General features: G+C 68.5%; 3 protein-coding genes across 3 annotated transcripts; 1 reads left to right on the top strand and 2 right to left on the bottom strand.

Annotated features, from left to right (window-relative positions):
* Window positions 1–62: 62 nt before the first annotated feature.
* Window positions 63–2,920, bottom strand: SMTNL1 (smoothelin like 1). The gene is made up of 7 exons (XM_054068135.1): window positions 2,177–2,920; window positions 1,935–2,058; window positions 1,805–1,838; window positions 1,411–1,545; window positions 878–980; window positions 514–665; window positions 63–443 (listed from the first exon to the last, which is right to left on the bottom strand). Exons 1-7 carry the CDS (start codon window positions 2,918–2,920, stop codon window positions 299–301), a joined length of 1,437 nt encoding a protein of 478 aa, XP_053924110.1. The 3' UTR covers window positions 63–298.
* A 1,676-nt stretch (window positions 2,921–4,596) lies between these two features.
* On the top strand, window positions 4,597–5,627 carry TIMM10 (translocase of inner mitochondrial membrane 10). The gene is made up of 2 exons (XM_009564065.2): window positions 4,597–4,831; window positions 5,386–5,627. The coding sequence occupies exons 1-2, from the start codon at window positions 4,761–4,763 to the stop codon at window positions 5,585–5,587; spliced, it is 273 nt and encodes a 90-aa protein (XP_009562360.1). The 5' UTR covers window positions 4,597–4,760; the 3' UTR covers window positions 5,588–5,627.
* Window positions 5,628–7,123: 1,496 nt separating this feature from the next.
* Window positions 7,124–11,635, bottom strand: RTN4RL2 (reticulon 4 receptor like 2). The gene is made up of 3 exons (XM_054068171.1): window positions 11,433–11,635; window positions 8,608–9,092; window positions 7,124–7,944 (listed from the first exon to the last, which is right to left on the bottom strand). Exons 1-3 carry the CDS (start codon window positions 11,461–11,463, stop codon window positions 7,216–7,218), a joined length of 1,245 nt encoding a protein of 414 aa, XP_053924146.1. The 5' UTR covers window positions 11,464–11,635; the 3' UTR covers window positions 7,124–7,215.
* Window positions 11,636–13,136: the final 1,501 nt, after the last annotated feature.

Below are 13,136 nucleotides of genomic sequence, written 5' to 3'. Positions count from 1 at the left end.
TCAGCGTCCCTGTCCCTGTGCCAATGTCCCTGCCATGAGTGACAATGCCATTGCAGCTGGACATGACAGCCTTTACTGTTGGGGGGCACAGCGAGGTTGGGGGGCACTGGAGGGCCATGGTGGTCACTGGGGGTGCCACCCTCATGCCACCCCCAGTCCCCCATTTCACCTCAGTGTCCCCGTGCCTGCATCCCTGCCTTGAGTGACGATGGATGGCTCTGCACTGCCAGGGGACGCAGCGGAGTCGGGGGGCACCAAGAGGCCATGGGGGATGCTGAGAGGGCACCAGGGACCCCCCTCAATGCTTCTTGGTCCGGACGAGCCCCTTGGCCACCAGGCACCGGTACAGCTCCTGCACGTAGGTGTAGACACACTTGGCGTCGGGCACCGGCAGCCGCACCATGTCCTCCACGTCCAGCAGCGGGGCGCAGCCTGCGCACTCCCTGTGGGGACAGCGCCGTCACCCCAGGGTCCCCAACAGGCCAGGGGGCTGGGGGGACCAGGGGGGCTCACTCGGCGGTGGCGAAGGCCAGGGCGAAGTTGTGGCGTCTCTCGGCCGGCTGCAGCGTGGCGTAGTCAAAGGCGTCGGGGAAGAAGCTGTGCAGGAGTGCGCAGAACGCCAGCCCGCTGCCCCAGCTGCCCGCGAAGTTCTGCACCTCCACGTGCTGCGGGGACAGGGGTCAGGTTGCCCCACAGCTGCCCTACAGCTGCCCCATGGATGCCCCATGGCCGCTCCACAGCTGCTCCCTGGCCACACCATGGTTGCCCCATGGCTGCTGCCCCAGCTGCCCACGAAGCTCTGCACTTCCACGTGCCGCGGCAGAGGAACGGGGATCTGGCTGCCCCATAGCTGCCCCCCGGCTGCCCCGCATCTCACCTGGTACCCGCGGGTCCTGGCGCGGCACCACTCCAGCAGCATTGCCTTCACGGCAGCTGTGCCCCCTGTGCGCTTCAGGTGTGGGGCAGGGCCCTTGGCTGCACTGTGGGCAATGCTCATCCTGCCCCACGGCCCCATTGCCCCATGGACCCCATTGTCCCACAGGCCCCCAAAACCCACTGCCCCGTGGTCCCCCAGGCCTCCACTGCTCCATAGACCCCCATACCCCGCTGCCCCATAGCTCCCCCATTCCTCCCCTGACGCATGGCCCCATTGCCTTATGGCTCGCAGCCCCCCTGCCCTCCCCATTGCCCCCCATTGCCCTATGGCCCCTCTATCCACCTTGTACCCCCAGTTACTCTAAGGCCGTCCCCAGCCCCTCTGTGCTCCTCACGCCCCATTGCCCTCAGTCCCTCTGTGCCCCCGTCGGCCCATGGCTGAGCCCCTACATGCCCCTAATTGTTTCCCAGCCCATCTGTGCTCCCCTAGCCCCCCACTGCTCCTCACTGCCCCCCGCCCCCCCAGCCCCTCACCCTCCGAACTTCTCCAGGATGGCGCTGCGCCCCTGAGCCCGGGCGCTCGCCCGTGGGCGCCCTCCGGCCCCCTCTGGCCTCAGACCCGCTGTCCTGGGGGGCACCCGGCCCCGAGGGCCCGCGGATGGATCAGCCCTGGGGGCGGACATGGAGGTGAGGGCACGGGAGGGACACAGGTGGGGTAGGAGTGGGGCAGTGGGGGCAACACCCGGAGGGCGTTGGGGTGTCATCATGGTGAGGTGTTGGGGTGCCACTGTGGGAAGGGGCATTGGAGTGCCCCCCGGGGGGTGTTTGGGTGCTCCCATGGAGGGTAGTATTGGGGTGCTCCCCTGGGGAAGGGGTATTGGAGTTTCCCGTGGGGGCGGTATTGGGGTGCCCCCCCAGCCCCACTCACTTCTCGCCGTCCCCGGAGCCCGCGGTGGCCCTGGCTGCAAGGAGGAAGGGGGCAGGGGTGAGTGGAGGTGGCGAGGGGAGTGGGGGGGGCGACGGCGACAATGGTCCCACAGGGGCCACGGTATCCTCACCTTTGGGGGGGCTGGGGGCCAGAGGGGAGGTAGGGGAGGTGGGGCTGGGGGCCCCCCCTGTGGGCGAGCAGGGGGGGAACTCCGGCCACAGCTCGTCCTCCTCGTCCTGCAGCCACGTGGGCTCCTATGGGGATGTGTGGGGAGTGTCACTGCCACCCCGGCGGGGTCACCCCGACCCTTTTATTGTCCCCCTATCTCCCCTCTCCTCCCCTGACCGCCACATCCCTGCCGTGCCCCCTCACCTGTCGCCCCCGGGTGCCCCCCACTGCAGCCCCCGGCCTGGCCTCCTCTTGTGGATCCCCGGGACCCCCCTTGGCACCCTGGGGTGCTTCTGCCCCGGCAACGCCCTTGGCACCGCTGGCATCGCCCCCTGCATCGCCCCCCTCATCCTGAGTCTCCCTGGCATCGCCCTCCACACTCTTGGGTGCTTCCGCCTTGGCACTGCCCCCCACACCCTGAGTCCCCCCGGTATTGCTCCCCACATCCTCAGCACCCCCGGCATCGCTCCCCTGCCCTCCCGTGCCCTTGCTCTCCCCCCTCACACCATTGGGTGCTTCTGCCGCAGCTCTGCCCCCTGCCACATCCTGAGCTCCCCCAGCATCGCCCCCCACATCTTTGACACCCCTAGCATCGCCCCCACCCGCCTCAGCGTCGTCCCCTGTCCCGCTGGGTGCCTGTGACCCGCCATCGCCCTCGGGCCCCCCCGCGTCCCCGACATCGCCCCCCTCGCTCCCTGCCCCCTCGCCCCCTCCCCCGGACCCTGGGGTATCTGGGGTGGGACTGTCGGGAGTGGGGTTGCTGGGGGTGCCGGGGGTATCCGGGGTGGGGGTGTCCGGAGTGGGGGTGTCCGGGATGGGGGTGCTGGGGGTGCCAGAGCTGGGGGTGTCCGGAGTGGGGGTGCCGGAGGTGTCCGGGGTGAGGGTGTCGGTTTCTCCCAGGGGCTCCATGCTGCTGCCGTCCCTGCTGCAGGGGCACAGGGCTATCATTGGGGTGCCGCCTGTGCCCTGGTGCCCCCCCCGCCAGCTTGCCCCTGCCTCCCCCGAACTCCCCATTCCCCTTCCCACCTCGCTGTGTCCACCCCGGACTCCCTCTGCCCCCCTCTCCCATTTCCCTCCCGACCCCTCGTGTGTCTCCCAGGGCCCCTAAACCCTGACTCGAACCCTCAAAGCCCCCTCCCGACCCTCATTGCCACTCCCGACACCCCGTGTCCCCTCCTCGTGCCCCCAACCCGTGCGCCCCTCAACTCCCCTCCTGTCCCCTCATTCCCTCTCCCGACCCCTCAAGCCCCCTTCTTCTCCTCCTCAATTCCCCTTCCATGTCCCCTAAAGCCCCTCGAACGCCCCATTGCCCCTTCCCGAACCCCCGTGTCGTGCCCCCGGATACCTCAAGCCCCCCTCCTACCTCTCTCCTTGGCCTTCCGGAGCCCCCGTGTCCCCCCCCTCCGTGTCCCCCGGTCCCCCAGACCCCGTCCCGTCCCCCGAGCCCCGTACCCTCCCGGCCGCTCCCGCTGCTCTCGCCCCCCCCCCCCCCCCCCCCCGCGCTATTTTTACCGGAAGGGGGGGGGGGGGGGGGGCAGGTGCCGCCTTCACTCACCGCTACCCGCGGGCGGGAGCACGCGTGGGGCCGGCGGCGGGGGGACATGAGGGGACGTGGGGGGCATGGGAACCCCAGCAGGGATAGGGGACATGGCGGGGGGGGCGCTGGGGGAGACATCAGGGGACATGGGGGGGCTCGGACGGGGGGCGGGGAAGTATGGGGAGAACATCACGAGACATGAGGGACACGGGGACCCCGGGAAGAGACGCGGGCTGGGGGGCACGGGGACATCAGGGAAGATGAGGGGGGCACGGAGCAGCCCTATGGACATTAGGGAACATGGGGGCACGGGCATCCCAGCGGGGCCAGGGGGTTTGGGAGATTCGAGAACATCAGGGGACATGGGGAACACGGACACGGCAACGGGGACAAGGGACATGGGGGGCACGGACGAGGGGGGGACGGGGACATCAGGGGACATGGAGAGCACGGGAACCCCGGGCAGGGACAGGGGCCGGAGGCACGGGGACATCAGGGGACATGAGGAGCCATGGACACAAGGGGGACATCAGCGGACACAGGACTGTCAGGGGACATGGGGGACACGGGCACCCCAGCAGGAACAGGGGGTTTGGGAGACGAGAGAATATCAGGGGACATGGGGGACACAGGAACGTGTGGGGGGGGCGGGGACACGGAAGAGACATCAGGGGACACGGGGGGACGGGCACCCCAGCAGGGACACGGGCGGACACGGCGCTGTCTCTGTCCCCACCCCCGCCTCAATCCCATTGGCCGGGGCAGGCGAAAGCGCAGTGACCACGTGACTCCTGCCGGGAGCCGAAGGTAGCCGAACCGAACGAAACCGAGCCGGGGGGCACGGGGCTGTCGGGGGACACGGCGGGACGCGGGCACCCCGGGCAGCCACAGCGGGGCTTGGGTGCAAGGGGCCATGGGTGGGGATACAGAGCTGGCCCCGCCCCAACCCCCAGCGTGGCCCCGCCCCCGAGCGTGGCCCCGCCCCGGGGTCCCTCTTTATACACCGAGGCCACGCCCCCTCCCGAGGTGCCCAATCAGCGCCGAGCACGGGCCCCGCTGACACCGCCCCCTCCCGCCTGGGTCCCATTGGCCGCAGCGGGCCGCTGGGCGGGGCCGGGCGCCCACGTGATTCCTGCCGGGAGCCTAACGAGGCCGAGAAAAACCGAACCGGGCCGAGGGGAGCCGAATTGAGCCGAACCGAGCTGAGCGGAGCCGAACCGAACCGAGCCGAGCGTGACCGAGAGGCTGCACATGGACCCACTGCGCGCCCAGCAGCTGGCGGCCGAGCTGGAGGTTGACATGATGGCCGATATGTACAACCGGTGCGCCCGGGTGGAGCTGGGGGTGCCCATGGCTGGTGTGCATGGAGGGAGCTGGGGGTACTGAGGGTGTATCGGGGGTACGGGGGTGCTGGGGACGGGGAGGGGTGCTGGAGGTGCCCATGGCTGGGGGGCACAGAGGGGAGCTGGGAGCACTGAGGAGGGGGATCGGGGCTAGAAGGGTGCTGGGGAGCACGGGGGGATTGGGGTGCCGGAGGATGCCAGGGAAGTCGGGGGGGCACGGGGGATGCCTGAGGGTTGGGGACACTAGGGATGCCTGGGGACAGGGATGGCATAGGGGTTCCTGGGGGACAGGGGGCAGTGGGTACTGTGCCTGTGAGTGCCAGAGCAGTGGGTGCTGAGGTTTGGGGGTGCTGGGGCCGTGGGTGCTGAGGTTTATAGGCGCCAGGGCAGTGGGTGCTCTGCCTGGGGATGCTGGGTGTTGGGCTGGGAGTGCTGGGGCAGTGGGTACTGGTCTGGAGGTGCCCAGGGTGGTGGGTCCTGGCGTTTGGGTGGGGGTGCATGGCAGCAGGCGCTGAGGGTGCTGTGTGATGCAGGATGACGCAGGCATGCCACCGAAAATGCGTGCCCCCCTACTACAAGGAGGCTGAGCTCTCAAAGGGCGAGAGCGTGTGCCTGGACCGCTGCGTGGCCAAGTACCTGGAGGTGCACGAGCGGATGGGCAAGAAGCTGACAGAGCTGTCGCTGCAGGACGAGGAGCTGCTCAAGCGCATGCAGCAGGGCTCAGGCACCGCATGAGCCCTCCTGCGCACCCCCAAATAAACCCGAGTCTCTGGAACGGCTGTGGCACTTCCTTCACCCCCAGACGCCATGCGGTGATGGGCTGGGGGTGCGAGCACTGCTGGGAGCCCTGCTGCCCCGGCCACCACGGGCTGTGTCTGTGAGGGGAGACTCCTGGGAGCCCACCCCCGGGTGGGCCCAACCCCGGTAATCCCGGGATTAGGCAGAGCCAAGATGAGCACCATGTAATCCCGGGCGCAGTGGGGATGGGATCGGCCCTGGGGGGACCCTGCGCAGGGACGTGGCCCTGGAGCCATCGGAGAGAGGGTGTCATGTGGGGACACCCACATAGGGACACATGGACAGGGACCGGGCAGGGACACCCAGGCAGGGCAGGGACACCCACATGGGGACAGCCCGGGGAAACCCAGCCTCAGTCAGGGAGAACACGGGACACACAGATTATGGGACAGATGGGGATTATGGGCCCTGATTGTGGACTCACAGACAGGGACACCCAGACCTGATTGCAGACCCACACCAGGGAGGAACCTCTGGGGCCCAACCTCAAGCAGGGGACACCCATGCTCAAACAGGGACAGCTGGAGTGGGCAGGGGACACCGCCGCAGGGACACCCCGAGCCCCAGTGAAGGGAGCCTACAGGGGAGCACGGGGTTGTCACCTCCAGAGGGACCCCGGGTGGGCAGCGTTCATCTGTCAACCCGCAGCCTGGCAGGGCACCTGCTCTCTGTGCATCGGCGCCTGCAGGGAACTGGATCAGGGTGTGCAGGGCACAAGTGATGGCGTGAGTGATGGTGGCAGTGTGGGGCACGGTGCTGATGCGAGCGCCAATGCAGGTGATACTGTGGGTGCTGGTGACGGTGCTGATGCGAGTGCCAGTGCTGCTGGTGATGAGGTGGGTGCTGGTGACAGTCACAGTGTGGGTGCTGGTGACAGTGACGATGTGTGCCGGTGCTGCTGTGGGTCACGGTGGGGATGACGATGCCAGTGCCGCTGGTGATGCTGGTGCTGGTATTGGTGTGGGTGACTATGAGTGTGCCGATGTGGGTCATGATGTGGCTGATGGAGCTGGTGCCGGTAGCGGCTCTGTGGCTCCCCTGACACCCTCCAGCCGTGCCAGCACCCTGCAGCACCAAGCGTGGGGTGACAGCGGCTGTGTCACCAGACCTGCGGTGCCATGTGCCGTGTGCGTGCCCAGCACACTTCGCTGCCCTCCTGTAAGGGGGATCTCTCTGTCTGTCCCCCTGTCTGTCCATCCCTGCACACCTGTTTGCCTTCCTGCAAGGGGGTCTCTTTGTCCGTCCCCCCGTCTATCTGCCCATTCATCCGTCCCTGCACACCTGGCTACCCTCCTGCGAGGGGGATCTGTCTGTCCATCCCTCTGTCTGTCCATCCCTGCATGCCTGGCTGCACTCCCGGCGGGTCCATCAATATTTCAGGAGCAGCAGGCAGTGACCTGGAAAGCCAAAGCCCCCCCCCCCGGCCTCAGCAGCCAGGCCCCCGTTTTTCCCAAAATAAGACAATTTTTAATAAATAATCTCCCACCTCGCGGTTCTGTTGGGTTTTTCCCGCTGGGACAGGGGAACCCTGACAGCCCCTGCAGTCCTTGCCCCCATGTGGGGACTCAGAGCCGGGGCAGCAGCAGAGCCAGGAGGGACAGGAGGCCGGGGGGTGCGTGGGGGGCGGCGGCAGCTGGGGGCACGCAGGGGTCCCGTGGGCAGCCGGGGTCACCATCAGGGCGTCGGGAGTCGCGGGACGGCGGGGGCGGCCGAGGCTGGGGGCCGCGCAGGTCGTGGGGCGGCAGCCCATCGCGGTAAAAGGCAGAGGGCGGAGCGGCAGGCAGCGTGCCGGGGCGGCCGAGTGCTCTTCCAGGGGTGCCCATCACCGCCACCCCGTTGGCGCCGTCGCCATCGCCATCTTCATCACCGTTGTCCGGGCAGGCATCAAAGTCGCGTGGGCGGAGGTGTCGCAGGTCAGTGCCGCGGCGGTGCGGAGGGCTGGCGCAGGGCACGGGTGAGCTGGATACACGAGTGCGGCGGAACCAGGCCCAGAGTGGGCGTGCGCGGCAGTCGCATGCCCAGGGGTTGGCGTTGAGGCGCAGGAACTGGAGCGCAGGCAGGGCAGCCAGCGGGTCCCCCGGCAGTGCGGCCAGGCTGTTGTTGAACAAGTAGAGGATGGTGAGGCGTGCCAGGCCACGGAAGGCGCGGCGGTGGATGGCGACCAGGCGGTTGGCATGCAGCAGCAGGCGGTCCAGGCTGGGCAAGCCACGGAAGACGCCCTCCGACAGCACCCGCACCCGGTTCCCGTGGAGGAAGAGGTGGCTCAGGTTGGCCAGGTCAGCAAAGAGGTCGTCCTGCAGTGGGAGAGGGGCAGATGGGTTGAGTATGGGGTGTCTCATGTGTCGCCAACCGCCCCCTGCCCTGCCGGTGTCACCCACCATACTGTCCCGTGGTCATAACCCTTCTTCCCTGTGTCCCAGTTCCACTGGTGATATCCATCATCATTCTTCCCTGCTCCATGGGCATCACCCATTGCCCTTCCCTGGATCCTTGTTGTATGAACATCATCCTTCCCTGTCTTCCTGTTCCATTCATGTCATCCATCACCATCTCCATTCCTGCTCCACCGTTGTCATATATCACACTTCCTTGTGTTCCTGCCCCATGAACATTCCCCATCACTCTTCTTCCCTGCTCCATGGATGTCTCCCATTCTCCTTTCCCTGTGTTCCTGCTCCATCGTTGTCATCCATTGCCCTTCCCTGTGTCCCTGCTCTGTGGGCATCACCCAACACTTTATCCCATCTGTATCACCAAGAACCTCCTCCCATGTCCTTACCCTGCCAGTGTCATCCATGATTCTGTTCCACGTCCCTGCTCCACGGGCATCACCCATTGCACATCCCTGTCCCTGCTCCATCGTTGTCACCCATCACCCTTCCTGTACCCCTTTCCATGGCCATCACCCATTGAGCCTGGTCCCCTTCCCATGCCCTGAAGGTATCACCATGTCGGACCTGGAGGTAGAGCAGCCCGTTCTCTTGCAGGTAGAGGTACTGGAGGCTGTGGAGGCCGCGGAAGATGGTGCTGGGCAGGCTGGCCAGCTGGCACCGGTAGAGGTGCAGGGCCTGGAGGCGCCGGAGGCCATGGAAGGTGTCAGGCGCCAGGACGCGGAGGTGCGGGTTGTCACCCAGGTCGAGCTCCTCCAGGGCGGGCAGGTGTCGGAAGGTGCCCGGCTGGATGGAGGAGATGTTGTTGGAGTAGAGCCAGAGGGTGACGGTGCTGGGCCCGAAGGTGCCCGCCCGCAGCGCCCCGATGATGTTGTTCTGCAGGAAGAGTCGGCGGGCACCGGGCGGGAGCCCCGAGGGCACTGAGGAGAAGTTGTTGGCCTGGCAGCTGACGGTGGGTGGTGAGACGTAGCAGGTGCAGAGCGCGGGGCAGGCGGGAGCCCTGCTGGGCACCCAAGCCAGCGCCGCCAGCAGCAGAGCCGCCAGGCGCCCGCCTGCGGGCACAGCAGGGCGTCAGCGCAGGGTATTGGTGGTGGGCGCCCCGACACAGCCCTGCATGCCCACCGCCCCGTGTGGACCTCCCTGGCTCACTTTGGGCACGAGGTGACATGGGAACTGTGCCCCAAGGAACCTCTGGGGCCATCCCATCCTACATGGCCACAGTGCCCAGGAGCCCTCCAGGAACTCGCCCACCCCACATGGCCATGGCCGTAGTTCTCTAGGAGCCCCCCCCCCCGGACCATCCTACATGGCCATGGTGCCCAGGAACAGCTCAAGTCCACACCCACCCCATAAGGACATAGTGCCCCAGGAACAACTCATGACCATGTCCACTTTGTGTAGCCTTGGCACCCAGGAACTGTCCGGGGCCATGCCCACCCACATGGCCACGGTGCCCAGCAGGCCCCAGGACCATGCCCACCCTGCTGAGCTGAGCACCTCCATGAGCCCCCAGGCTCACATCAGCCCCACAGGGCTGTGCTCCCCAAAGACCTGCTGGGACCACTCTGCCCCATGGGACCATGCACGGCCCATGGGGCCGAACTCCCATGGGAGCCCCTGACTGCCCCCAGGGTGCCCCAGGGCCCCCACAAGGCTGCACCCACCCCACGGGGCTCTGACTGCCCCTATGGGGCCATGGTCCCTCGGGACCCGCAGGGTCCTGACCGCCACTAAGGGACTGGGACCCCCAAGAGGCTGCACCCACCCCATGGGGCCATTTCCCCTGGGACCCCCAGAGATAAGACTGCTCCCAGAGTCCCTCAGGACACTCGCCCCACCACCACACACCCCTAGGAACCCCTCCTTGACCTAACCAGACACCCCCAGGACCCCCCACTCCCCACACCCCAATATCCCCCCACGTCACACACCCCTAGGACCCCCTCACTTAACTCCAACACTCCCGGGGTCGCCCCACTGAACACCCCCTCCCCAGCACCCCCTTAACCCCCGCCCCCCCCTACCACGTGCGCTCCCCCCGCGGCCACGTGCGGGGAGGGGCACGCGTGGGCGCTGGGCTGACGCTTTCTCTGCCGCCGCTTCCCCCCCCGCCCCCTGTCCATCCCCCCCCACACCCCCTCCCCCTTTTTCCTTCCTTCCCCCCCTTCTCTATCCAAAGCGGCTGCAACCCGAGAGCTTCATCCATAATTCAACTGCTTGGCCCCACGCCCGGGGGATGCGTGGATGTTTTTTTTTTTTGGGGGGGGGGCTGTAGACCCCCCCCCGTGCATTGGGGGGTGGGTCCACAGCCCCCCCCTCCCCCAACTCTCTTTCCTCACCCACGGAGGCGTCCGGCACAGATGCACAGCGCCCCCCCTCCTCAATTCCACACCCCACCCCCCACCCCCCCCGTGCACCCCCCACCCGCGTCCCATCTGTCACTCCCCCTCGCCGCGGGCTGACTCAGTTTGGGAGCTGAAGTCACCCATTCCTGGGCATTTTTATCCACCCCCCCCAATTATCCATACCAACCCCCCCTCCTCATCCTGCTGCCCCACGGACCCGCCCCCCCACTGGACCCACACGCTCTCGGCACCCTATGGGTGTCCCCGGTGCCAAACCAGGACCACCCCCCCGAGCTGGGATGGGGGGCGAGGGGTGGCATCGGGGACGCCCGTGGGTTGGGGGGAACCCCCATGCCGGGATGGGTGTCGTGGAGTGGTGGCACTGGGGACCCCACTCCGGTCTGTGCACCCTAGTGCCACGCCGGGGGGGGCACGGGGCATCCCCAGGTCGGGACTGGGGTCGTGGGGTGGCACTGAGGACCCCGTGGGTTGTGGGGCGCCCCCACGGCGGGATAAGGTGGCACCGGGGACCTCCACGCCGGGCTGGGTGTCGTGGGGTGCTGGTATTGAGCACGCCAGGGGTGACCCCAACGCCGCAACGGTGTGGCACTGGGGACCCACGTGGGTGCCCCTATACCGGGCTGGGGGCGCGGGGAGGCACGGGTTCCTCCGCTCCGGGCTGTCAACCCGAGCTGCGTGTGGAGGGCCGCGGGGCGCCCCCAGCCCGGAGTGGGGGTCTTGGGGTGGCACCGCACTCTCCGTGGCTCACGAGGAACCCACGCCGGGCTGGGGGGCTGCGCGGTGGCCCCGTGTCCCCCGTGTCCTCCGGGCTGCGCCCGCACTCCGAGCGCTGGGGGTCGCGTGGCGCTGTCGCGGGGCTCCCCGGGGATCGTAGGACCCCCAAGCCGGGCTGAGGGAAGGGGCGCGGGGACAAGCACCGCGGGGAGCACCAGGCACCCCTGTCCCCCAGGGCACCCTCCGCCCCCCGGGGCGGCCCGAGCCTGCTCCATGCCCTCCGTGAGTCCCCCCCGCCTGTCCCCCCCGTACCTGGGGGCAGGTCCCGAACCGCGGGGCGCATGGCGGGGCCGGTCACGGGGGGCTCATGGCCGGTGCCGGGGGTGCTGCTTGCCCCCGTCGCCCCCCGCGCCGCCCCGCATGGCACGGGTGGGTGCGGACACGGGTGGGCTCGGCGCTGCCCGCGGCTCCGTGGGGCTCCGCGCTCCCCGTGCCGCGCCTTATCCCGGGGCGGCCCCGCTCCGCCCCACCCCCCCCCCCCGCCCGTTAACCCCTCCCGCGCCGGGCCCGCCCCACGAGGGACACGAGGCGGAGATGGGGGTGCCCAAGGGGGAGGCGCTGCGGGACTCACAGCGGGGACCCCCCCGGGAGTGTGGGGGGAGCGGTGTGTGGCCCCACTGGGGATGGAGGGCGGTGGGTGGTGACCCCACTGGGGACATAGGGGAGTAGATGCCCACGGGGGAGGCACCCACAGCGGAGACCCCACCGAGGATGGGGGACAGTGAGTGCCCCCACTGAGGAGGGAGGAATGTGCCCACGCGGGAGACGCTTTGGGACCTACAGCGAGGACCCCGCTGGGAATTGGGGGGGGGGGGGGGGCGACACTGGGGGTGCAGGTGAGGCCGGGTGCCTCCCTGAGGTCGCGGGGGGAATGTTGGGGGGATGTTGGGTGATCCCACTGGGGATGGGGTAGGGGGCTCTAGGGTTGCAGGGAAGGGGTGGGTGCCCTCACCGGGGTCCCGGAGGGGGTGGGTGTTCCCACTGGGGGTATGAGGAGTATGTGTGTGCCCCCACCGGGGCACGGGTGAGTGATCCTACTGGTAACACGGGGTGGAGTGGGTCTCCGAGCGCCAGACACGCGGGGTCTGCCTGCCTCCCTCCGTCCCACACTTGCGCTCCGCGGGGCGGGGGTCCGGGGGGGGGCGGTCCGCAGACCTAACCCACGCCCACGCGGGTCCGCGGCGCTGTCCTTCGTGCTGAAACGGGCGCTGTCCACGGTGCTGAACCAGCACTGCCCGCGGTGCTGAGCGACCCACGCCCACTCGGGACCGCGGCGCTGTCCGCGGTGCTGAATCGGTGCTGTCCGCGGTGCTGAACGCCCCGCGCCCACTCGGGACGGCCCAAACTTTCCCCGCGTGGGCCACGAGGGGAGCGGGTGCCTCGCTTCGGCCCCACGGGGAGGGTGGGGCACGCGTGGCCGTGCCAGGCTGCGGCGGCACAAGCTGGCACCAGCACCGTGTTTGTGGCAGCGTCTCCGGCGCGGCTCCCGGTGAACGAAATACCACAAGCTGGCGCGGCAGGCGCGGCGGGCATGCGTGGGAAGTGGTGTGGGCGCCGCGGGACTGAGTCAGGGGCTGCCATCCGCTCTGCGCTCCACCGGTGCCCCCCACATCCCCAGTACCGGCCCACAGCCACAGGAGATGAGCCAGGGTGGGGGTCTGTGCAGGGAGGGGGCTGTGGGGCAGATGGACCCACCAGTGGGGCACAGCCCCCACGCATCTGGGGGCGGGGGGGGGTGTAGAGGGGCCTGGTGGCACCAGGCAGGCCCACGGTGTGTAGACACAGGTGGTGGAGTCCATGAAGGGATGGGTGGAAGGATGGATAGGTGGAGAAATCTGGAAAGCAGGATGGACAGGCAAATGGGTGAAGGACATTAGAGAGTGGAGAGTGGAGTGAAGGATGGATGGACAGACGGATGGAGGACAGCTGGAGAGGAGGAGGGATGGATGGACAGAT

Source organism: Cuculus canorus, chromosome 5 (assembly GCF_017976375.1).
Source record: "Cuculus canorus isolate bCucCan1 chromosome 5, bCucCan1.pri, whole genome shotgun sequence".
NCBI lineage: Eukaryota > Metazoa > Chordata > Aves > Cuculiformes > Cuculidae > Cuculus > Cuculus canorus.
The sequence above is the reverse complement of the archived record's forward strand: the minus strand, read 5'-3'. Positions and strand labels throughout refer to the sequence as shown.